At 32.5% G+C, this 24,306-nt stretch overlaps 3 protein-coding genes across 5 annotated transcripts in view; 1 reads left to right on the top strand and 2 right to left on the bottom strand.

Annotated features, from left to right (window-relative positions):
- Positions 1-7,778, bottom strand: part of LOC105832387 (sodium-dependent dopamine transporter) — a 30,169-nt gene extending 22,391 nt beyond the window's left edge. For 2 of the 3 annotated variants that reach the window (XM_012673278.3, XM_012673276.3), the window contains exons 1-2: positions 7,649-7,778; positions 488-661 (exon numbers count right to left, since the gene is read on the bottom strand). In XM_012673278.3, the coding sequence (XP_012528732.1) occupies positions 488-650 (163 nt within the window). In that variant the 5' untranslated portion in view covers positions 651-661; positions 7,649-7,778. Of the gene's footprint in view, positions 1-487; positions 662-5,459; positions 5,643-7,648 lie in introns of those variants that run through there. The other variant, XM_012673277.3, reaches the window with a different exon arrangement.
- A 2,626-nt stretch (positions 7,779-10,404) lies between these two features.
- Positions 10,405-16,840, top strand: LOC105832385 (small integral membrane protein 14). The gene is made up of 5 exons (XM_012673274.3): positions 10,405-10,597; positions 14,159-14,263; positions 14,897-14,951; positions 15,210-15,355; positions 16,121-16,840. Exons 2-5 carry the CDS (start codon positions 14,192-14,194, stop codon positions 16,163-16,165), a joined length of 318 nt encoding a protein of 105 aa, XP_012528728.1. The 5' UTR covers positions 10,405-10,597; positions 14,159-14,191; the 3' UTR covers positions 16,166-16,840.
- A 1,637-nt stretch (positions 16,841-18,477) lies between these two features.
- On the bottom strand, positions 18,478-23,932 carry LOC105832383 (zinc finger CCHC domain-containing protein 8 homolog). The gene is made up of 7 exons (XM_012673271.3): positions 23,091-23,932; positions 22,158-22,401; positions 21,509-21,801; positions 21,010-21,223; positions 20,717-20,897; positions 20,358-20,518; positions 18,478-20,275 (listed from the first exon to the last, which is right to left on the bottom strand). Exons 1-7 carry the CDS (start codon positions 23,417-23,419, stop codon positions 19,703-19,705), a joined length of 1,995 nt encoding a protein of 664 aa, XP_012528725.2. The 5' UTR covers positions 23,420-23,932; the 3' UTR covers positions 18,478-19,702.
- Positions 23,933-24,306: the final 374 nt, after the last annotated feature.

Consider the following 24,306-nt stretch of genomic DNA (forward strand, 5'->3'; position numbering starts at 1 on the left):
TTGATCAGCGTTCTCGACGCAAATTCGCCGACCGATTAGAAACGGGCCGATTTCTCGGTTCCACAGAACGGGAACGGGGAGTATCGTATTTCCACGAACTAGAATGAAATGCGTCGCAAGTGGAACCGGATATAAACTCCGTTCCCCCTCGTATATCCCCGAAGCGCAAAAACCAGGCGTAAATAATGCCAGAGTCCCCGCGATCGATGATGCGAAAAATTGCGAAGCTCAAGAGGCCGCGCGGGGAGATGATGGTTTTTGCTTAGGCGAAGCCGCGGCGCTCTTGTTACTCGCGTAACAAACGCACGCATGGGGCGGCGGGAGGGGGGGGGGAGAGGGAGTAAATGGGTGAAAGGGCGGATTATTGAAATCGTATCGCTGCGCCCCCGTCAATGACAGGGAGGAGGAGCACTCGACTCTCACACTCGCGAAACAATAAATCGAAAATAAACCGCGCTCGCTCGGCGCCAACGTATTGGACACTCACCACCGCCGTTCTTGTAGCAGAGATACGGGAATCGCCAGACATTAGCGAGATCGACGGCGAACCCGATGACCGACAGCAAGAAATCAAGCTTCCCCGACCAAGTCTCCCTGCCGTCGCCGCCGTTAACGCCCTTCGCGGCATTCTTCACCACCGTCGACGACATACTTCCGGTACCTGGAAATAAAAATGTATGTAGCAATAAATATATGATTTACGGCTGATTTCGTTCTCTATCATTCATCCTTATCGCTGCGGACCAACTTTAATCTCGGTTTAACTTACACATCGCCGTCCTATAATTCTAAGAACAAGAAAGGACAAAGAGTAGATTAATTTTCGATATTGAAGTTAATTTACATTGCAAACGTGAAAAAAGATAACATTAAAAACGTTCTCACGTTTGTAAGTTAATTGATATTTAAATGAAGATAATTATTATTGAAATATACTGTTTTATAGGATTATCATTGAAATGTTGAATCTGCGATTAGATTCATCGACACAATGTGGTTCTTAAAATAAAACTGATATAATGTTATGCATTCTGCGGACAGATTGCATCTTATATCATTGACACAATGTGGTTCTTAAGATAACACTGACATTGCTTTTTATTCGACCTTTATGACTTCCACCATTGTAACAAATCGAATTCGAAAATTTCTCTTACGTCAAAATAAATCAGTTTTTCGTACATCGTTAAATGATTTGAAAATTTTCAATTCTCAACTCTAGAAAGTAAAATAATATTAAGATTAGAAAAAAAGCATATTTCTTTTGTTGAAGCGCACAATGCAAAAATGCGAACGGAACGATAACGCGTTATATTTCTCTGGGAGATTCGGGATTTTTAAAAGCGAACTTCTCTCGTCCATGCAAACTAATCAATACAATCACGTAATCTTGGAGGCACACGGCTCATATTATGAACAAGTGCATAAGTCTGCATGCCTACTGTGCGCGGGATTAGGCGCAAGGTCGCGCGAGTGTGCGAGGAGCGAAAGGAACCGAGCGAAAGGAAGGTTCGCGCAGCGCGAACGGGGCAGGTGAGGACTGAGGAGGAGGGATAGATGGAGAACGGATGACGATGTAATGCAATGGAAAGGAAATCGGTGATTTGATATACGCGCATATATAGTTATTATATTATTTATTCATGCACTAGCATGCATGAGAGAGTATATGTGAGAGAGAGAGAGAGAGAGAGAGAGAGAGAGAGAGAGAGAGAGAGAGAGAGAGAGAGAGAGAGAGAGAGAGAGAGAGGAGAGGGAAGGAAAGAGAAAGAGGAGCGCGTCGCGTGCGCGACGGGGCGCGGCGCGGGCGCGTGTAATTTGGCGACGACAAGTTATCGATAGCCCTTCAAACGACAACGCTCGACGCCCCCAACGAGCCTCATTGTACCCCGTGACGGGTACCGGTCAAACAGCGATATATTTCAAAGGCGATCGCGGGCGATCCGGCCTCGAGGGGACACTCGACGAGGGGTTTTCTGTCACGTGCACTGATCCACGCTTATCCACGCAGACCGACCCAGTTAATTGATATTCGGCGGTCGCGGAGACACCTACGGACGCGCAAAGATGAACGCGCGCGACGAAAAATCATCCGCTCGCGCCGCCGCAAGCCGCGCGCCGCGAGGAACGCTCCCGTACGCGCCCGCTTCCGCGGCGACTACTTGGAAACCGGTTCGTCAAGGAGGGAATTGTAGTTGGATTCATAAATAAAAAATAATCAACTGTATAATGATTCTGAAATCCGATCTAATAAAATTCATTTACTGTTGCATAATTTTTATGCATTGACGAACGTGAAGCGATTGAAATATTATGTCTCGAAGAGAGAATATGATTTCACGTGCGTAGTTCAATGTTGTTTCTTTTTAATTTATTATTTATTTAGTTTTATTAATTTTTTAAATTTAAAGATTTTGTTTAGATTCTTTAAATACTTAATGTTTGTTAAATTTTTTAATAATTGACAACAGTTTTTGAATAAAATTAGCAATGCAAAAATATATCTGCACTACTTAATTGATTAAGTAAACAAAACAAAAAAAAAATTTATATGTTAACAAAAACAACATTTTTTAATAAAACTTATTTAACAATACTAATCAATTTACTAGCGTATATATATATCTTATTATTTATTTATATCACAAATTATAATGTTTCTCCTAATATAAGGAAACATTAAAATGTAAAAATTATTTAAAAATTTTGCCTCTTCAAAGTGCGAATGATGATATTTCAATCGATGCATCACCGTTTCTTAACAAGTATTCCAAAACTAGTTTCAACGAGGATAATAGCTAGAAGAAAAAGACGGAGTAGGAAAAGAAGTGACAAAAGCAATATTCTTTAAAAATCGACAATTTTACGTCGACAAGCTTTCTACAAGCCTCATATCTATATTTATTCAAAAACTAATCTTCCACTGTTAAATATTAAAGAATCAAATTTAAATTAATTTCTTAATAATATTTTATTATTTCTTAATTTCCAAATTATTGTCTCAAAAATGGTTATTTTTAATATAAGAAACAGTTATATTTAATCAACTCATTTCTATGTTTAAATTCCGTTTTGAAGTAAATAGTATTATTAATGTATGCGTCTAGTAAATAATAAACTAAATTTTAGTAAAATTTAATACATTTTTTTAGTTAAATTATTTCATGTTATTGTTTTAATTAAATTAACAACATATTGCTTAGAAACAGTGGCGACGTATTAATTATTAAAAAATAACCCAAATTGGGAAGAATTCAAGATAAAAAATTTAATAATGTTACTCACTAGCAATATTTTCCCGAAGCGTTATCTAACAAAGTATGAATTAATAATCTTAACTGTGATCGAATAACAAAAATAGTGAATCACAAACGTTAATATATGCTCGCAGATGCATATACATATACTTAATAAATGGAAATGTAATACACCGCAATGACTTGAAATTGATCGCCAATACATTTTTCGATATGCTTTTTTTCTATCATATACATATTTTTAAACTAGACATCTTTATTCTTAATTTAACAATTTTCATTTTCTTTCTGATAAATCACCAAGATTTCTTGTTACAAAAGACAATCTATCAAAAATAATTTTTAAGAACTATAGAAGAGAATTAAAATAGCCTGGAAAAATTTGATATAAAGGAAATATCAGGCTTTTGTCCTAATCTACGTTTCTCATATTACATATTCTGTTTTTCTCTTTAAAGGCAATATTTAAATTCAAAATTGATTCTTTTATACAAACTTATCCTTGTATCTTTCGTTTTGCAAAGATGTTAAACTTTAACAACACACACACACACACACACAAGTATTTTAAAATTAATTTATACTCTTTGCTTATATTGTATTATATATATATATATATTATTAAATATCTTTTGCCAATTAAATTAACGTCGCGTATCAGTCTTTTCTAGACGGAAATTACATGTGTAAAGAAATCAAAGACGATCTCAATATGCTTTTTTAATCATTCGAGCAGCGATGAATGAGCGTACAACTATACTTCAAAGAGCTATACAAAGTAAATATCATTAAAAAGTATACTAAAAAAAAAACAAATTAACTAGAATCTATAATTAATATATATATACATATTTGAAATTTTTTCTTATTTCTTAATATTATAAAATTATATATTAAAATTGATTAAAACAATTTAAATAATCCCATAAATATAATAAGGAATATTTTTGTGTATTAAATTATTTTTTAAATTGTTTTATTACAACTGTATATGCATAAAATCTGCTAAAGAATGATTTTTTAATGATTAAAACAATATGAAATTAAAAAAGCATTGTATTTCTAAAATATTATCTGCTTTTTAAAAAAATAACCAAAGATTTTGAAATAACATTAGCATAAAATGCATCTTTCTGAGATAACGTGACTTGTTAAAGATAGATAAAGAATAGATACCTAACATTAATTATTCATAATTGTACAAAACATTTACATGCGTGTATATACACGTGAATACATAGACAAATTCCACGTTTCAATTGTTGACACAAAATTTATTATGCATGAAACAATATGCGCAGTTATTCCCGCGTTGCAACAGGATTTCTCCAATAATAAAAAAATATTATTATAAAAATGTTTATATATTTGCATCTTATACAAATAATAATTAATAATATTTCTAAACTAATTAGATAAAATTAAATGTCGGTTGGATATAATGTACGTGATAATTAAAAAATTACAACTTATAATCTGCAATAACTTTAACAGTTGCAATTCTATTTGTATTTTGTAATGCAAACACGAAATCCCACATTTGCTTAATCTGAAAATCAATTTAATATGTAATTCTCATAATCATAGATTGTCTATAATATATTGTAATGTAAGGAAATAAAAGTCACAAGAATTAGTATAGTTAATGAACTTTAGCACGCTTAGTTGATGCTAACATATTTAAGAAGATGATACGCGCAACCGAAGTGAATTGTGAAATGACCTTTTCGCATGTTAAAGGTCTCCATTAACTCTTTGAGTGTGACACTATGAAAAATATCTCAAAATCTTATTTCTCTCTGCATATTATTTATGAGACATATTTCATAGAAAATATTTTATTTTATTTAAAACAAGAAATTTTGTTCTATTTTATTTCTCGTTTTATATTTAAGAAAAAAAAAAATAAATGGCAATTTCTCTTTTCACATCAGCTACAATAATTATTACATCACGTTTTTAAGTGTCGAAAGAAAATTTCGTAACGAGAACGGGCAAAATTTTATTTTTTATGCTAACCGCCAGATTTCTCACATTCAATTTTTTCGCCACAAAATTTCGCGAACCGAAGAGTCTGTCGTACGAATCGCAGGATACGACGCAGGATATTTTCGCGCCTTCGTTTCCAAATAAAGCACCAACGTCAACGGCAGGATTCTCCGAAACCGCGATGTAAAAAAAGGAGAGAAAGAAGGAACCTACCGCGACCGGCCTTCTTAAGTATACGAAGGTAGACCTCTCTCGTTCTCTTCCTCGGCGGAGGAATTCGCCGAGGGAAAACCCGAAATGTACCCGCGCGATCGTTGCTGTCGGTCGATCGGGCGCGATTCGCGACGGCGGCGAGCTAACTAACTCACGCGCTGCGTTCCGATCTCAAATATCGAAACGATGGCTACGTGATCGCTGACGAATATATCGACAGTGGGAGAAAGGATCCGTCGGATTCGATGAATCTATTTAGCGACAAGTATCAACGACATGCAAATTCGGGTGGGGAATTTCTTGCGGCGGACTTTCCCGAGAATCACAACGCGTGACGCTGATTAGATTTTTCCTTTAACCGGCAGTTGTGCGTGGATCCTTGAGACACGGCATTAATTCGATCGGCATCAACATGTCGCGAATGACGAATGATGAATCGTTTCATCTCGAGGAGCGCATCTTCATTATTGATTGTTGATTTCCTTCAATGGACATGTGTCGTTTCGAGAAAGCGTAGGAAGTACGCCGAAAGGTGTAAAAATAATAGCCGTTGTTTGGCTTATCAAGTATGTGACTCGAGTGTTTTAGGATAAAGCGTTATTGACATTTTGGATTATTCTATTGACCTTTAAATCCCTCTTTTCAGCCGCATTAGGATATAACGCGCAATAATGTTTAATTAAGATCATTTTGCGTATTGCAATATAACATGTATCGGAATATTTTCTATTTTCGTTAATAACGATTGACAAATGTCCGTGCGAGTGTTATTTTTAGTTAAACGGCGAAAAGCCTACATTTTAAATTATTTATATATTTTTTAAAATACAGCTTATTTTGTGTGAAACACACACACACACACACAGAGTGTCACGAACATTTATATATGCAGATATATGTGTATATATACATATGCGAGCAAGTTGACAAGTGCAAACTCACGTAGTAAACCTTAAAATGGTAATTTTCAAAAAATTTTATCTCCGAAACTAGGCTAAACATAGAAAGGTCGCACAAATTGTAATTTTTCATTAAGGCTATAAGTACTACAATATATAAAAAATTCAAGGAAATTGACCGAGTTTTTTTTTTTTTTTTTTTTTTTCCATTTAAATTGTGCGGGGTCTTTTGGCATTCGTTTGTTCTCGAGAAAAATTTGGGACGTGGTTAATATTTATTAAAATTTTTCAACATTTCGCAGCTTTTTTTCTTTTAATTCAATAAAACAGCGTTAGAAGCTTATAATTTTGAATAAATAAAACTATCCAGAATGCCGAATTGATTCCTATTACACAAAATTATATGAAGAATCATGTTTTATTATTTAACTGTAATTTTGTTTACCTCTCAAAAAGTATCTTTCGTCAAACCATTCAAACATTTATAAGCTTCGATTTACGAAGTAAAAAATTATAATGCCGCCAAAGTGTGAATAATAAAAAAATTTTTTTAATTATAAAAAGTAAAAACGGTTACATGGCATTGCGTTTCTTACAGAAAATAATATTGTTACATAAAGCTTTTTTTCTATTTAAACGTGAAACCCATTGTTGTATCATGTTCAAATTAACAAAAAAAGATAACTAAAAAAATTTTCGAAAATAATTGATTTACGGCGAAACAGGAGAGGAAGTGCAGTGCCGTGTTCGTATAAACAACATGAAAGTTATTCGACGTGTCAACGTTTGGTTTTACGATATATTGGAAACGCGTAGATAGATATACAGATAGATAGATCTGACTATCTGTGTAACGATTCGCCGGGAAGGTCCTAAGTCAATTTTACAGCTCTGATAAAGCTTCAGACGCGTATCGAAAAATTAAGACGTGAAAGACGGCGGATCGCGGAAGCCTAGAACCCGCACACTTTCAAACTGTACACGCGACGCTAAATTCGAAAATTCGCGGCACCGCCGGAATCTGTGAAAATAACAATCACTCCTCGTTAATAACATTCACCGTTCCGTTTGGTCCTCCCTTTCTTTTCGCCGAGCGGAAACATTTCACCCCTCGAAAAACAGAGAAAGAAACTCGGAATCACCGTTTCAAAGATTGCAAATCCGCCGTCGACTTGGGCGTCGGTGTCGGGGCGTTTGTCATCGGCCTCGGGCGATCCGCGCGAGAAACAGAGAAGGAGAAAGAGAAAGAGCGAGAGAGAGAGAGAGAGAGAGAGAGACGCGTGTACTTACCGAGTGTCGCGCCGAAGACGACTAACGACGAGCGACCGCGTCGCCGTGAATGTTGCAGCTCGGCGAGACACCGCGACACTGACCGCGCGTCTCCTCGGTCCACGGTAGGACTCCCACGACGAAGACTCGCCACAGGGTCAGAAGCAGCTCGAAACTGGTATCCGTCAGACCCATGCCCGTTTAGCACGTCGCCGTCGTCGTCGTCGTCGTCGTCGTCGTCGTCGTTCTTCCTCTTGCCTTCCTGCTGTCCCTCCGCTGCCGCCGTCTCACCGACTCTCACCCCTGCGTTCTTCTTTCGCGCCGAAATCTAGGGGGGATCTTGCTCTCTTCCCACGCGCGCGGACGTTACGTCGTGAGGAGACGAGGCGAGATTTCCGCGCGGAAGAACGCGCGGCGTTCGAAACCCTGCACTCGCGAGAGTTCTCGCGCACTTCTCGGTAGCGCGACCGACGGGGAGATGCAGGACAAAAATGGGAGGAAAGCAAGGTCGCGCGAAGGGATGCGTTCAGAGGTGGAGTTCGCGAGAGGCGCGCTCCGAAGACGCGGCGTGCGTCCCCGCCGCGAGTTACTTCCGGCGGAAGAGCCGCTTGTCGTGCCCGGGGAGGAAATTCGCACCCGTGTTCTCTCGCGAAATCAAAATCGAACGGAGTCGGAATCAGTAGGGTCAGAGAAGAAGAAGAAGAAAAAGAAGAAAAGAGAGAAGAAGAGAAGGGGGATGCAAAACAGGGATGTGGTGGTTGTTCTTCCGGTACAAACGGGGGAACCTCGTTGCAAAGGATCGAAAGAGCGAGTGACAAATTTTAGCGCCCGTCGATACGTATATACGCGCCGCGGTCACGTGGTGTCGCAACCAATCACTGCGCGTGCGCGTACGCTGTCGCCCGATGAAAAATTCGACGCATGATATCAATAAGGAATTGTCTTTCCAAAAAAAGATCATTAAAATGTTGCACTTATATAATATATATATGTATATGGAATTAATAAATATAAATATAAATATAATTAATACATATATTACGCAAAAGTAAAATAAAAATAACTTTAAATAGAAATATATTAATCTTATTCGTATTTAATCTTTCTTAAGTAATGATATTTAAAAATGCGTCAATTAAGAATACAGAATTTAATACTGTGTATCTAAAAATCTTTAGATTAAAATAAGATTTTTACACAATCATTAAAAATTAAAATCTTGTATTCAAGTACGTGAAATATTCAATCAAATGTATTTTTTATTAGATAACAGAAAACGTAATATCACGTCTTATAAATGACGTACATCTGTAAGAAAAAGTAAAAAAAGGTAATATCACGTTTTAATTTTTTGTACACATTTTTGCCTTTAATGAAACATATATCAAAAGTTATACTACATTTAAGGCTATTAAAATTGTAGATACTATATTTCTTTCAATAACGGGATAAGCTGTAAACAAACGTATGCGCGTACATACTCGAGTACTCATTATAAAAACGTTAAAAATTTGATCGGGATTTCCAATTAGCGAATTTCGAAATATGGAATTTATTCTTGACGTGCGGCGAGATAAACAACGGATTTTCCTTATTATGTTGTAGAAGTTCAAGAAAAATATTAAAAAGTATAAATGTACATATAAAATTTTTTCTTCTGATTATATGAAATGTCTGTTGATTTTGTATTATATATTATATAACGTATACATATGCATTTTATATTTTCTATTAAACATATGTGAGTGACTGTCGGTAATGAAATTCGCATACTACCAGTGACATTAGTGACATTCATTAATTTTATCATAATTTAGAACCGACTTTATCGCCGTTTTTAATAATAATTCTTAAATTGAAAAATTATTACTTTTTTATTCTGTCTATCAATCTTTACGATAATTAATTCGCTTCTCTATTTAGCAGCTCGTTAAGGATAAATAAATCATGAAACTTTGTTATTAATAGATTTACACAAAATCAAATTTTTCTTTGTAATAAGACATACAATAAAGAAATGTAAAATGATTCGTGATGTAAAACGTGATGTATAGCAGCACGTTAATTTTTTCGAAATTTTAGAGTGATTTATTTCTTTAAATTAATTAATTTTTTTTTTCACAATAAATTTTGTTTTATTGTGTGTATGTGCGTGCACGCGCGTACGTGCGTGCGTGCATGTTACACATTGTATACATAAATTATTACACACACACACACACACACACACACACACACACACACATATATATACCTATAAGTTATTTGGAACAACAAAATGTTTACAGCACTGTTGACTTGTAAACATACATTATATGCAAAATTGCATATGTTTTATAAATTGCTAAGCAAAAAATTATTAAATTTTTATTCAAAAAGAATTGTTTTTATAATATAAAAAAGACATTTTTTATAAAATTTAGTTAAAAGTTACCAAAAATTATGAGGTACATATTAACATTATATGGATTAGATACATATATATAATTGCGTTTTATAAATCTTTCTATTAAAAAAAACTAAACTTTTATTTTTTCAAACTGTCTTAAGTAAAGAAATTTTTTTAATCTTTTCAATTAAAAAAAAAAAAAGAAATCTCTCTGTTTTCTTTACGACGCGAATGAGAGGAAGAGCGAGATTTCCCGAACAGTTCAAAGATATGAGGGAAAAGAGACCGAGCGCCTACAAACGCGGGTTTAAAATTATCGCGCCGTCCCCGACGATTGGTCGATCGCGCGCCAATCCCGCGCGGTCACGAATGCAGATGCGAACGCATTCCGTGCTCCGGAGTTCGTACGTATACGCGCAACCGGAGGCGACGGGCGGACAGCAACGGACGGATTGTTGTGACGGTTGGAACGTGCCGCGCGGTAAGTCGTCCGGGTCGCCCGTAGCCAGCGAGTCGCATCTCCGCGTCACGCAGTCGTGATCCATCTGTCCGTCTGTTTCCCGTTTCTCTCGGTCGACTCGGTGAGTACATCCATCCATCTTTCAACTGGCGCTACCGCCCCCTCTGTCCGACGACGATTCGCCGTCTCGATCGTGCGTGCGTCTTTGGGGTCGCATCTTTTTTTTTTCTTCGTTTTTCCTCCCCTTTCTTTTCGCGCGCGACGATAGTGTCGACGCAATAAGAAGATGCGATCAGCTCGTCATCTCGCAATCCCCCGTTCGATAACGCTCTCGCGTTGCCGTGATCCACTTGTGTCGTGTCACCATACGGAGGCGGACTCGTTCTATCTCTCGTCTGTCCTCGCGAACCGCCGCGGGGATTTCTCTCTCTTTCTTTCGCGCGCGCGCGCGCGGATAGAGAAAACGGCCGCGCGGAAAATCTCGAGATCGTTGAAGCGATCTCCTCGGCTATGTAACCCTCGTCCTCTTCCCTCCGCATGTCATTGCCGTTAGACATCGCCGTGAACTGTGACAGCGCGTTGCGGGAACGAGAAAAAAAATTTTCTCAATTCTCGTATCTCGCTTCACACGCGAAAATATCGGTCATACGGCGATAAGCGTTGGCGTAAATGGGATTTTTTTACTTATTAACATGGTTGGATAGTAACCAGTTAAAAAGTTGAAATTTAATAATAAAGTTAAAAAGTTAATAACTTTTTAATTTAATTTAGTTTAGTTAATTTTAAATAATTTAACTTTTAATTTTAACTAATTATTTTTGAAACGTATAAACTTGTAATTTATTAACTTTTTTCTTAAATTAAAAATTGTATCTGGATGAAAGAAAAAATTCATAAAATAAAAGTACATTCCTGCATAAAAACAATATTTTTTGTTATTTCACATAATTAATATTATAACTTAATTTACAAATAAAATATTAAATATATTTGATGATCGATACTATCGATTATGTTGGTAATCTGGCTCAAATAAACTATATGGCTTTTTAATTTAATATAGATAAAACTTATCAAAATTAACTTTTAATTTAACTTGAATTAAATTAATCTTAACGTAAACCTTTGACCGAGTTAGTTTTTTATTTATGTAACTTTTAACTTAACTGAATTTTATAATCCATTAACTTTAGTTTAATTTAGTTAAATATATTAACTTATCCAACCCTGCTTATTAACGAAAGAATCCCCGACCCACGAATGCACGTGTACGGCAATATGAATTTCCGCAACTTTGCGCTGTATTCGGATCCATTCGATTTACGACATTCGATTGAACGAAGTTATTAAAGGGCGTTTTGCACGTTTGTTTGTTCGTTTAGCATTTATTCGCAATTGACGTTCACTACGATCGGGGATCGTTTCTTTGTTACGTGATATTCGTGTGCGCTGAAAAAAAAATTAATGTTACGCATCGCAAGTCAATAATTTGCCGATGTAAATATCGATGTTAAACGAACTTCTTCGTCGAATGTACTGTCTACATTTTCTTGAGACTTCCGCATTTTAAAGCTTCCGTTTGGATAATATCGCACGAGGATGCGGATTCACTCCGTGAACTTTCTAAACTTTTTAAACTTTCGAAGTACTAAAGTTTTACCGTTACATAGCAATATTTTATTTTGCATAATTTTTTAAGATGTGTTTTATACATATTATAATTTAAAAGTAAAATAAAGACTTTTATTATATTATAGTAAATAGATAAATTAAAACTAGGTGAAGCGTATTTAAATTTCTGGAAAAAAGGATTGATATGCAACGTTCTTGAAAAATTATGAAAATTGATTAAAAGCACATCTTATTCTTGCGTGTTTAAACTCGGTCGTAATATCTTAATGTTCAGAGATATTCGCAGTAAAATGTTTTATTTATTTTCAACAAATCAAAGCGAACAAACGTTTTATTTTAATCTGTCTCTCGAGAGTATTTGTTTCGAATAAATTGTTAAATAAAATTATTGTGTAATTCGAATACTCTGTTGTTTTTAATGTCAATATATGTAATGTTGATATATAATTTATATTGTTTTTTTTTCGAATATATTGTTTAATACGTGATTTAAATAATTCCTACTCGAGAACATTAAATTTTATAAAATTACTGTGTAATTTAAATACTTTATTGTTTTTATTATCAATATACGTAATGTTGAATTATAATTTATATTGTTTTTCTTTAAATATACTTTAAAATTATTTTTAATGAAGAACATTGACAAAGAAATATTCGAAATATTTAGAAACAAATATTATGATTTCTACAATACTTATTGATTAAGAAAAATTATCTTGTAATGACGACATGTACGTATGTATGTATGTAAATGATTTATTTGTTAGAAACATTTTTCTCGCCGTATTTAAATAAAGATATGAAATAAATTTATATTCTACAAATAAAATTTTAAATATTTTTTAACTCACTTAAATTTTAATATCCTTTTCTCACAAGTAATCATTATTATTAACACATGCCGATTGTTTTGTCTTTAGGGATCTGATAGGTATTCAATTTGAAATAAAGATATGATAAAATATCTCATAAGAAAAGTATTTTTAGAAAACAAACCTTTGCAACAAAAGTTTCTTGATTTTAAAGGACACGTACGATCCGAAAATGTCTTATTTACGAAATATTTTATATCTTCCCTATATCATTTCAAATCTGCGTGAGTCACTCGCAAGTAAAAGTTTGTTAGTGTAAATAAAATTGTTGTCCACAAATGGATAACGGGACTTTTGTAAAAGTTTGATACTCAGATACGGTTGACGTGGCAGTATCAAAGTTAAATATAAGACATCGAGTGAATAAACATATATAAAATATCGTCAAACAAGCAAGCATATTTTTTTACTAAAAAAAAAAAACGATGCGACATCTCCGTCACTAGAGGAAACAAATTTCGCCAAATATTTCGTAAAGCGTAATGTAGTACATGCATAACAAATGCTATTCCAACTAGTCCTTGGTCGCATTGATAATCTATATAATGCAAGTTTGCAATATTTTATGTCGCTTATATTTTCAAACGTGCAGCCACTCTTACCATATCACCGAGCCAGATAAAAAAATCAGGTACTTCCTTCCCTCGCCCGCGCAAATTGCGTAATTGTCCTCCTTATATACGGGATGTCCTTGAAATTGTGAGAATTGATAGGGAAATAATTTTAGTTATCGTATTTTTTTTCAAACGCAAAAATACACCTCGTCTTACTTTGAGTCTAATGTTCAATATTAAATATGTAGAGAAATCAATCAACCAAAAGATTGTTTGCACTATTGGTTTATGTTTTGCGTACTTGCAAAAGTATCTCTAAATTTTCGCATTAAATTACTTCGCATAATCGAATTTGTAAAAGAAATGCTGGAAAGTTTGTTGGTGAGTTTTTCGCTTTTTCTTCATTTTTTTGCGATGTCAGTATATATCACGCCGTGTTTACAAATATAACCGTAATGCATCATGTAAGAAAAAGAAATCGCGTGTTTTGCAAATTGTCAGTGACAAAAAAAGGAGTCCGCACGTAGCGAAGAAACGCGTTGCGCTCTCGCGGTGAAAAAGAAACGCTGATGCGTCTAATAAGCGCGGTAATCAAGGCAATTTCTTAATTGTCGTTTGCAGGTTCTGCAGAAGGTCTCTCTCCCACCTACCACGATGAGCGACGAAGGATTTGACCCGTGCGAGTGCATGTGGAATCAAATGTCCGTGCAACATCTACTTTCTATCGTAAGTAATATGAGAGAAAATGAAAAGACGCGCGAGACGTTCGTTAGATCGATGCCGCAATAAAATGGGCGGCGGCAACGCTGGTTGCTTTTTTTCGAGAACATTTAGGTCTCTTTAGGACGAACACACGATAAAAGGTTTCCCCATCTTGGGACAACTTGTAACGCAATGACCTCTTCTGTTTAGCTGGCAGAAATTTGTTGCGCCACGCGATTACGTAAAAATGTTGCAATTACGTAAGTCGATTGCCGATGCATGATACATTGTACGAATCAAATACGAGGACTTCGAATTATTCCAAGAGAGTCAAGTGCAAAAAAGAAGACCTGATCGAATATTCCGCAGTAAATTATTGTTCAAACGTTAGAAGAAGTATATAGAGTGTGAACGTGGCTTCTATGAAACGCATAAATGTATCAGGACTTATATAAACACGTACACATTTGCATACTCACACAAAAAATCAAATTATCTTGATAATTACATACATATAATAATTATACAATTATTATATTTTTTTACACACACACACACACATTTATCGCATTTATATATCGACGAACATCTTTATAGTTATTTGTCTCATTGCGGGTATTTTTAAAGTAAAAAATAAATTGTATTAATATGTTTCAGTTACGACAATCGCAGAATTATTGTTCGGATACCGAATGCTTCAGCGTATCAAGAAGTATGTATTCATTATTTATCAGATGCTTCTAATTGTAATATAGATGTAATTAATTATGCTTATTAAATTATATTCTCTATTATTTTCATCAATTATTGATTAATTTAATTTTAGTTTAATTAATCCCTGATTGTTTTAGCATTGAAAACAAATAAATGTTTCAAATTTAAGATGCACAAATTGCGTAGATAATATATATTTAATAACACAATTAAGTTACAATTAAAAACAAAAAAAAAACAATATTTCTTTTTTTAGTTCCAGGACCGCAGACAAATATTCGGGAACCTTTAGACTTCATCTTCACTTGCTTAATTATTGGCTTTCTCGTTCTTATGTATGCATTTCGACCCAGATCTTTGCGACAATCGACCAGGAACGTTATCAAGAGCAACAATGAGCCAGTGAGCATATTAATTGTACATTACCGATTAAAAATGCGCAAATCAAAATTTTTGGACACCCAATTGAATTGAATCGAATCGTTGAAGTATAATTTTTTTCATTAACAATTTATTCACAGTATTTATTTACTATAGAAAAAAACTGGGTCAAAGCTGAAATTAAAATTTAAAAAAAGCGAATTTATTCTCAAGCTATATTCAATTCATATTACTTCTTTTTAGTACTTATTCAAATTTCAAATTTAAGTTTAAGCCTTTGTAATTATATGATTAAGGAAAATATTAAAGAATGATAAAATAAATTTATTTCAAAATATTGAAAAATTCTTTAATAATTCTTTAATCTCGTTTAAAATTTTGAATAAAATTTTCGGAAAGTCAGGAGATTCCGAGATAATTTTTTTTACGAAATTTAAGTAAACACTTTTATTATATTAAATTTAATATATACATAATTTTAAAAAATTCTATGTATTTCTTACATACTATAAAATAGTATGTAAGAAAAATAATATTGATTATATCATATACATGATATAAATCCTCTTTAAAAATAATTTTGTAAGATGTTAATATATGATTGTTAATATGCGACTCAAAGCTATTAAGTTCGAAGTTTTCGAATAGTTTGAATTAGAACCATAAAGATTCAAATCCTAATCGGATAAAATCTTATCTGATTCAATTCGATTCGTATTTGAATGGTATGCATATCTCTATTACCGATAAAAAAATTGAAGGCATATTTCGACACTTTAATTGCAGGGATCACATGGGGATGGTCCGCCTTCGCCGCCGATGATGAATTAAACAATCTCACGAGGCTTTTGTTCAAGGTTTTATATATCATCTGTGCTCTAAACTTATAACAGAAATAAGAGAAGTTATGGTATTTGGATGTTAGTAAACATAATATATGCGTCAATAGAACATATCAGTTTGATTTTTGAGACGTAACTTTCTTATTATATCGGTAATCGCAATTTTACACGACATAATGCGCGCATGCGTATTTTCCTTCCCTTTAAAAATTCATATCATTATGTGCCTAGACTATGTATACATATAAATATTTTGTCCAAAAGGTAATAGTGAAGTTCAACGGTTACATAACTAACATAAGGTCTTTAGCGTTTTGACGTGTTCGTTTCTCGAAACAGCGGATAACAGCGATTTGCAATTAATAAAACGTTAAGAACTCATTCATGCGCGATAAGAGTGTGTTGTACGCGCGAATATAATTTAAACTCTTTACTGTAAAAACGATAAAAAAAATGAAGTACCTGCGTAAACGAATAGTCACTTAATAGTATTATTTGCTTGGTATTTATATTTAAAAAATTATAACATCCAAAATGTATTCAGAATCAAATGACAAAAAGTAATTTATTTACATAAAGAATCTTCCACGTATAATTATCGAATATATTATTATCTGCTGTACAAAATGCAACGATAATAAATTAATGTATGATATTTCAGAAATTCGGATCTTGTATAATTTGTCAAAGAACTGTATTTATGTAACAGTATTTCTGTGTAACACAATTATAAAAAAGATGAAATGCATCTTTTTTCCATGTTATATATAATATAAAATTAATATTTAAATAATAATTTTTATTGTTATCACAATGTGAAAAGAAAATAATATTTATAGCGTTATAATATCTTCGATATATATATATATATACACACACACTTTTCAAACAAAATGAAGATATTTTTTCACATCGGATGTTTTAAACAAATTAAAAGTTATAGATTTCAAGATATATACAAATAACAATTTTTTTAGTAATATTATACAATTTTTCCATAATGGATATGATCTATGATAAAATATTTTATAATAATGTTGTTTAACGCGTTGTACATTCCATATATTTTCGATAAATAAAATTAATTCTCCACATTGCATAAAATGGCTCCGTATGTTTATTTTATTAACATACATTAATGTTACTCTCTCAAAACAGGATTTTTTAAAGACAAGAACATTAAACATAAGCAATGATATGTTTATATATATTCATTGCATATCATTCAAGTCATGCAATTGATTATACATATTTATATTTTTATTATAAAATATAATTTTATTTTAAATAAAAATGTTATTACACATATTATTATCTTTGTACAATGTTAGTATTTTTAATATTTAGCTCGGATTATTTACGCGTTATCTTACTTATATGTATATCGGAAATTCTATGTATATTCCGAATAAAATAGAAAATTGTACATTGAAAAATGAATGTATATAGGCAAAAACATCAACGTGTTTATATTTATAAAAAATGCTGATTGGTATTTATTGAAATAATTGCAGATAGCTACATTATATAATAGTTAATGAAACAAATTTTAGATGTTAGCAAGTTTATTGTATTACTATTATCTTTATAAAATTTATACATTTGAGCGAGTAAAAATTAAATATCAGCTTATATTTGAAATTCTATCCAAAATTCTAACACCAATTAAAAGTTGTATAACTGTTACTTGATGTTTGTTAGGATATTTTTGAATTTTTTTATATTATATTATAATCAAATTTTAATGTCTAACGATTTACATTTTATTTTTTAATCTTGTTTAATTTTTCAGAAACTTATCTGTTTTGCCACGCACAAATTGTAAAAAGTAATTTTCATATATATATATATTTATATTTTTTTTAATTATAAATCACAGATGAATTTTTTTTTTCATATCACTTTACATGTACAAAATATATTGCACAAGTAGAGTTTTGTTCCGTCCAATTAAAATTAATGTGTACATATATTGAAGAGATTTGAATTATAAAATAATACAGAAAGTAAATATTATAGTTACATTTAACAGTAACTGTGTGATGAAAACATTGTATCTGTATTTTTGTACTTTTGGGAGATGAGTGATTTATATGATTTTTTCAGTATTATATATGTATATTTACATATATAAAACCTTATATTTTATATATATAAAATATAATTAATATGTATCTATATTATATATATTATATAACACACATATATACATTTACATATACAGTAAATTAAATGAATTTTATTTAAATATAAATTATGAATCCCAATTAGAAAAAAAGAATAATTTTTAAATCTTTTATCTTTTTTTATCTTTTTTTCCTAATAATCTCGACTCTTGTTGTACTGATTTTGGCGTATCTAAACATATTATATACATCAATCTTTAATCCTTTTATGCCGAGGTTATTTTGAATAAAAAAATCAATTTTTAGAAAAAAATTTTAATCTGATATCTGACGCCGAATTTAAAGACATTGGATTATAATTGCAGTGCGACAAAATTGACAGATTGTTCCCGGGACAATAGTAAAATAAAAACCTTTAAAAGTCTTGTATTACAAAAGTCTTAGAAACAAAAATCGTACTGGAAATGTAACCCAATTTCTCTGTATTGTAGTAAACTAAGCGTTAGCATCAATCTTTTGAAAGCTTTCAAAGTATGAAAGTGGGTGAAGCAAGAATCAATACATAGTTCAGCTATTATATGAAATGCACTCATAGTATGGATCAAACAATTATAGAATTATATGGTTCATGTATCTAACTTTGTTCTTTAGCTCTTTTGCCTGGCCCTGGACGTTTATCATTAAATTGAAGTATCTGACACATCAAAATTCTCAATTTTAATTCTTTCTGCAAGCTCAACGTCCGAATCTGTATCATTCAGAAGTTATAAAATTTTGTCGTCGTTTAACTGTTTTAAAACACGTCTTGACACTGCTTACTCATAAAAGAAAGGAGAATTATATGACAACATTCATAGCATGGTGTTAGCATGGTGTGTCTTCTAACACCATGATTCATAGGTATTTCATGTATCATTTTATAAAAAAAATTCGGCTTGAAATAAGCGCTATCAGTACCTAATTTCGCAGGACACATCTATGCGTCACTCAGCATCAAAGGATTAAATACAAAGGTGTGTTATTATAGTTTTGCACAATCAAATCACATCGAATCTTTTTAGATCGAATACGAACCAAATTTAAACTTCATTAAATTCATTACATGCTAATTTAAACGTGGCAACACTATGTATAAAACGCCAGTTTTTATACCACTGTCCAGATATACACGCGAGGATACGAATGCGTCAATAAAAAACAATTGATTGGCTGAAAAACATGAATTAGAAAACACGAGAGAAGTGATCAATTTGAAATCGAACTGACTATAATTCGAAATTGTCGATATTAGAATTTGAGTAATTGATTTGAAACTTTAATTTTAAAATAAACTCAACTCGAACTCATATTCAATTCGATTTCAATTCAAATGATTTGCACACTCTAGTTAAATAATTGACCTATTCCTGTTGGTATAGTCTTGCCATAGTGCTTCTAACTTTTTGCAAGACTCCTGTCATTTGTTCATATTTACCTGTTGAATCAGGCAAATTTTCAAAATTAATAACGTCGCAAATGTCCCTGGAAAATTTTTCTGACGACGGTAATTTACTATACGGAGAGGTACTTGGCAATAATGGTGTACCTAAATGTATCGACTTGACAGAAGCTTGACTCGTATCTAAAGATCTCTGTGGAGTAGAATGAACTGGAGTAACATTGAGGCATTTATCGGAACCTGACGTGTCCAATGTAATCGTAGTGTTGAAATCGTTTATAAGTGATATGTCAGGACAACACTGTAAATTCGATTTCACAGAATCTTGATTCGATGATTTTCTCAAAGTAGAAGACGTAGCCGTTATATTCGAAAATGACATTTCAGATACAAATGCAGTATTCGAATCGTTTTTAGTTAATATAGAATTAGAATTAGACTGCGAATTGGCTTCTTCGATTTCCATAAGTAATGCTTTTTTCGTTCTTTCTAATTCAGACAAAGATGGCGAATTTGTGATTGAAGTATTATCATCCTGAAAAAAAAAGAAAATTTTTGTAAGCTAAGATATATGAATAGAGCTTCAAAATACAAGAAACCTTTAAAAGTATGCATACGGCAGATTCGGAGGAAGGCAATTCTTGCGACTGCGAGTCTGAATCATCTGTTACTGGTTGAGGTAACTCTTCTGGTGGTGGTATTGGTGGTATTTCCAATGATTCTTTTGGTAATGGTGGTACAAAATGCCCATTAATAGACACATTCTCCACAACATTTTCTGTTACAATGAAATAAAAAAAAATTATCTTTTACTTTCAAAAAAAGCAAATATAGAAGAAAACATAAAAATCGCTAATAAGAACTTAATATTAAAGTAATTTTTATTTGTTCTTTATGGTAATTATCTTTTTAATAAAATAGAATCACATTAAAATAGATATTGCTTGTATTTAGTTTTAATGATTAATAATTATACCTTCTAGAGTTTCTACTTCCATATCACTTGTTTCTATTGTATTTACATTATTTATTGGTGGAGGTAATTTTAATTTTTTTCGTTTGTAACCATCGTCCGCTTCTTTACCTTGCAAGTGCAATAACATTATTTGTTTGCTCTGTGTGGATTGCATCTGTGGTACCCAATACTTGTGACTATCCTGTAATCAATAGACTTTAATGTTTATGATTTTCAATAAGAAACATTAAATTATAAGGCAATATCATTTTATGTATCAATAGCAATTACTCGTTTCCCTAAATATTGCTTACATCTATAGTACCAGGAGGAGGTGGCACGTTAAACCCAGGAAAGTCATATATTTTTTTTAGATCATATTGATCTTTATCTATTTGTGTAATGATTTCGCCTTCTTCTTCATTTACATCTTTTTCTGCTACTCCATCAGAATTGAACAGCGCCAAGCCAGAATGTTGTAAGCGCGCTTCTTCCAACCACCCTGGAGGGTAGCCAAGTAATCTCATTCTAAGAAAAAACACGTTTTCGCACGTAGAACGAACCTCATTGGCTCATTAAATTGTAATTATACATCTTTCCTTTTTCTTACTATAATATTTAATTTTTTTATGCGCAAATGCCTTTACGTTTGCCGCAATAAGAAGAAATCTTAAAATGTTATCACACTTATTTAAAAACTGCAAATCTGATATTGAATTCTAAGAAATTTATTATTTATAATAAAAATAGCGCCAATTTGAATAAAGATTAATTTCTTTTTTTTTCTTTAGATATTACTTAATTATCTAATACCTATATATGTGCTTAGGTAATTCATCGTCTTTTAATCCAAGAGCTTTTCGTAGTTTCTGGCTTAATTGACCAGGAACCATATGACCAAATCTTTGATCCTCATTCGTGTGATATCGGACTCCCATGTTGGACTTTAGGGCATACTCTTTACGATTTTTATTAATATTACTTTGATTCTTAGGCAAAGGACAGTCCCGCAAAACATGATTCCCATTACAATTGAAACAATTTAGTCTTGGTGCAAAATCTTTTGGTGTCTCGTTGTTTGATTCTTCAAATGTATTTTCATATTTCTAAAATAAAATAATGTTATTTAAAACATAAAAATAACATATATAAAACAGGATAATAATTACTTCTAAATGAGAAAAAAAACCAAATCATAATCAATTCTTATTTCAAGATTGTCTCAAATAATGTTTTAAGATACAGCTAATACAGCTTTGTGATTGATTGACTGATAACATCTCAAGACAGTACTTAAGATAGTCTTAAATATTAGATTCAACTATGAACCTACAATATATCAGAGACTATTACAATATTTTTTAATTCAAGTAAAACATATTAACAATTGTAAAAATTTAAACACAGTGGCAATGAAAAGATTAGTTAAGAAATAAATATATAAAGAGAGAAACGTTGTTACCTGTCCATATGTTGGGACATCCAAATCATTCTTTACATTTGGTTGTTTATCAATTGTAAATAAATCATCTATACCATCGCATTCTGTTGCATTATTGCTCAAATCATTGTCATTTTTTTCTTCATCTTCAACTTTATCATTCCAAATTTCCAAAATCAAACTTGATTTATTTTCATCTTTTTCATGACAGGGTTTAGATCGCACTAAAGCATGCAAAAAATCTTTTACTTGTTGTCGATACCGTCTGCAAATGTAAGAAATTCCATAATCCATGATAGATTTAGTACAAATATAATAATTTTATTTACATTCAACGTTTAACAACAAAATTTGTTGATGATATTTATTAACTTATTTCTATTATTTAAATATACATATGTATGAAAAAAGAATAAAACAGAAAGTACATTAATTAATTTAATCATTAAAATAAAAATCATGGAAAATCTCTGAAAAATTAATTTTTAAATTAAATATAAAATTATATATAAATATTAAATTAAACATAAATTTGATTAAAATACATACTTATTTTAACAAGAAACTTTGGTAATTTTAATGTTAATGTAATAACAATTACATCATTATACTTAATTCAAGTTTAATATTTAATATGCAAAGTAAATAAATTATATTTATTATATTTATGTTAAAAAAGTTTATTTACACTAAAGCGATATGTTTCTATACGTTAAACTTAAACGTTTAATTCATACACGTTCAATGTTTAATAAATAATTAAAATTAATTTTTGTTGTGTATCAATGCATCTAAATAATTAAAATATAATTCGTATATTCTTTCTTCCACGAAATAACGTTTATTTAAAATAAAGTTTTATTTACATTCGTACACGTTAGACACGTCATCCACGTAAAAGTCAGACAGGACGAATTCCCGCGCGCGCGGTATAAACAAAGCGCTCGAACGTACCTCGAGGCACTCTCGTCACGAAACATAACCTTAAAGATGGGCTGTGGAGCAACGTTGTTCGTGCAAGCGGAAGGCGACTCTGTCATCTCGGCCGTTTCAACGTCTTCCGGGAAAGATGAGACGCTGCCGGGATCCTTCCTGCCGTAGACCGGATTCTCATCGTCGACGTAGGAGGCAGCCTCGCAACTGGTGTCGACGTAGGAGGTAGCCTCGCAACTGGTATCGACGAGCTCGATCACCTCAGTCTCAGAGTCCTCGATCGTGATCGACCCGTCCAAGGATATGGTCGTGTCCGTACTCACATTAATCACGCGGACATCGCTATCCATCGTAAACACGCGGAGCTTCGAGGTTTTCGCGCTCGATTCGTTTCTCCGAGGAAGATGGAATGTGACGCGACGACGCGACCATCGACATCAACGCTTGGCGCATACATACATAAACTCTCTATCACGTACTTGCGTATGTGTGCACTTGTGTATACTTGTGTACAATAATGTTCGTATGTGATGGTACGGCAATTGGTGTTTAGCGGAGTATAACAAGTCCCGCACATGCGCAATAGGCCTGGACTACAATACATGGAGTAAGCAAGACATAAGAAATAAGAGTAAGGTAATTTCCTTCTGCGCTGTGATTGACCGAGCGTTAAGAAAAGCAGGAGTAGAAGTAAGACGAAATTAAAATAATTTATTTCGCTTACGCCCTTACGCCAGTTTTTTTTACACTGAATTAATTCTTTTACGCCTGGTCTTATTTCTTACTCCATGCTTACTTCAGCTATTGTAAACCAGGTCATGGCGCGGAAGCTACTTAAAATTAGAATGCTTCGATCAATTCTTTGTTGCTTGCAAAATAGAAAAAAATAATAATAAAAATTAGGGGAATGATAAAAAGATAAAATATGTACATAGAAATTTTGCTGTAAGCAAATTGTCGTGTTATTTAATATAGCGATTAACTTATTAGGTAACATCTAATATTTTATCATTTAATGTGGATAAACCAATTTTTTATTCGGAAGAATAAAAGAAAGAACAGAAAAATAGTAACTTATGTAGATATAGATAGTTAAAAAATTTGCTGATTGATCATTGAGCAAGTTAATCCTTTTGATTTTTTTGGAATAGAAACATCAAATTTTTAATAGATTTTTAATAACGCTGAATATGAAAATGTAATCTACACACAAGAATTTGAGATGACGATTGCAAAA

This window comes from Monomorium pharaonis, chromosome 2 (assembly GCF_013373865.1).
Source record: "Monomorium pharaonis isolate MP-MQ-018 chromosome 2, ASM1337386v2, whole genome shotgun sequence".
Taxonomy (NCBI): domain Eukaryota; kingdom Metazoa; phylum Arthropoda; class Insecta; order Hymenoptera; family Formicidae; genus Monomorium; species Monomorium pharaonis.

Bases quoted from the DNA above. Each gene is read 5' to 3' on its own strand.
- LOC105832385 (XM_012673274.3), top strand. From the start codon at position 14,192: ATGAGCGACGAAGGATTTGACCCGTGCGAGTGCATGTGGAATCAAATG. The intron at 14,952-15,209 runs GTATGTATTCAT...TTCTTTTTTTAG, and splicing joins ATGCTTCAGCGTATCAAGAA to TTCCAGGACCGCAGACAAAT. The intron at 15,356-16,120 runs GTGAGCATATTA...CTTTAATTGCAG, and splicing joins TCAAGAGCAACAATGAGCCA to GGATCACATGGGGATGGTCC.
- LOC105832383 (XM_012673271.3), bottom strand. From the start codon at position 23,419: ATGGATAGCGATGTCCGCGTGATTAATGTGAGTACGGACACGACCATA. The intron at 22,402-23,090 runs GTACGTTCGAGC...TTACATTTGCAG, and splicing joins CGTGACGAGAGTGCCTCGAG to ACGGTATCGACAACAAGTAA. The intron at 21,802-22,157 runs GTAACAACGTTT...ATTTTATTTTAG, and splicing joins ATGTCCCAACATATGGACAG to AAATATGAAAATACATTTGA.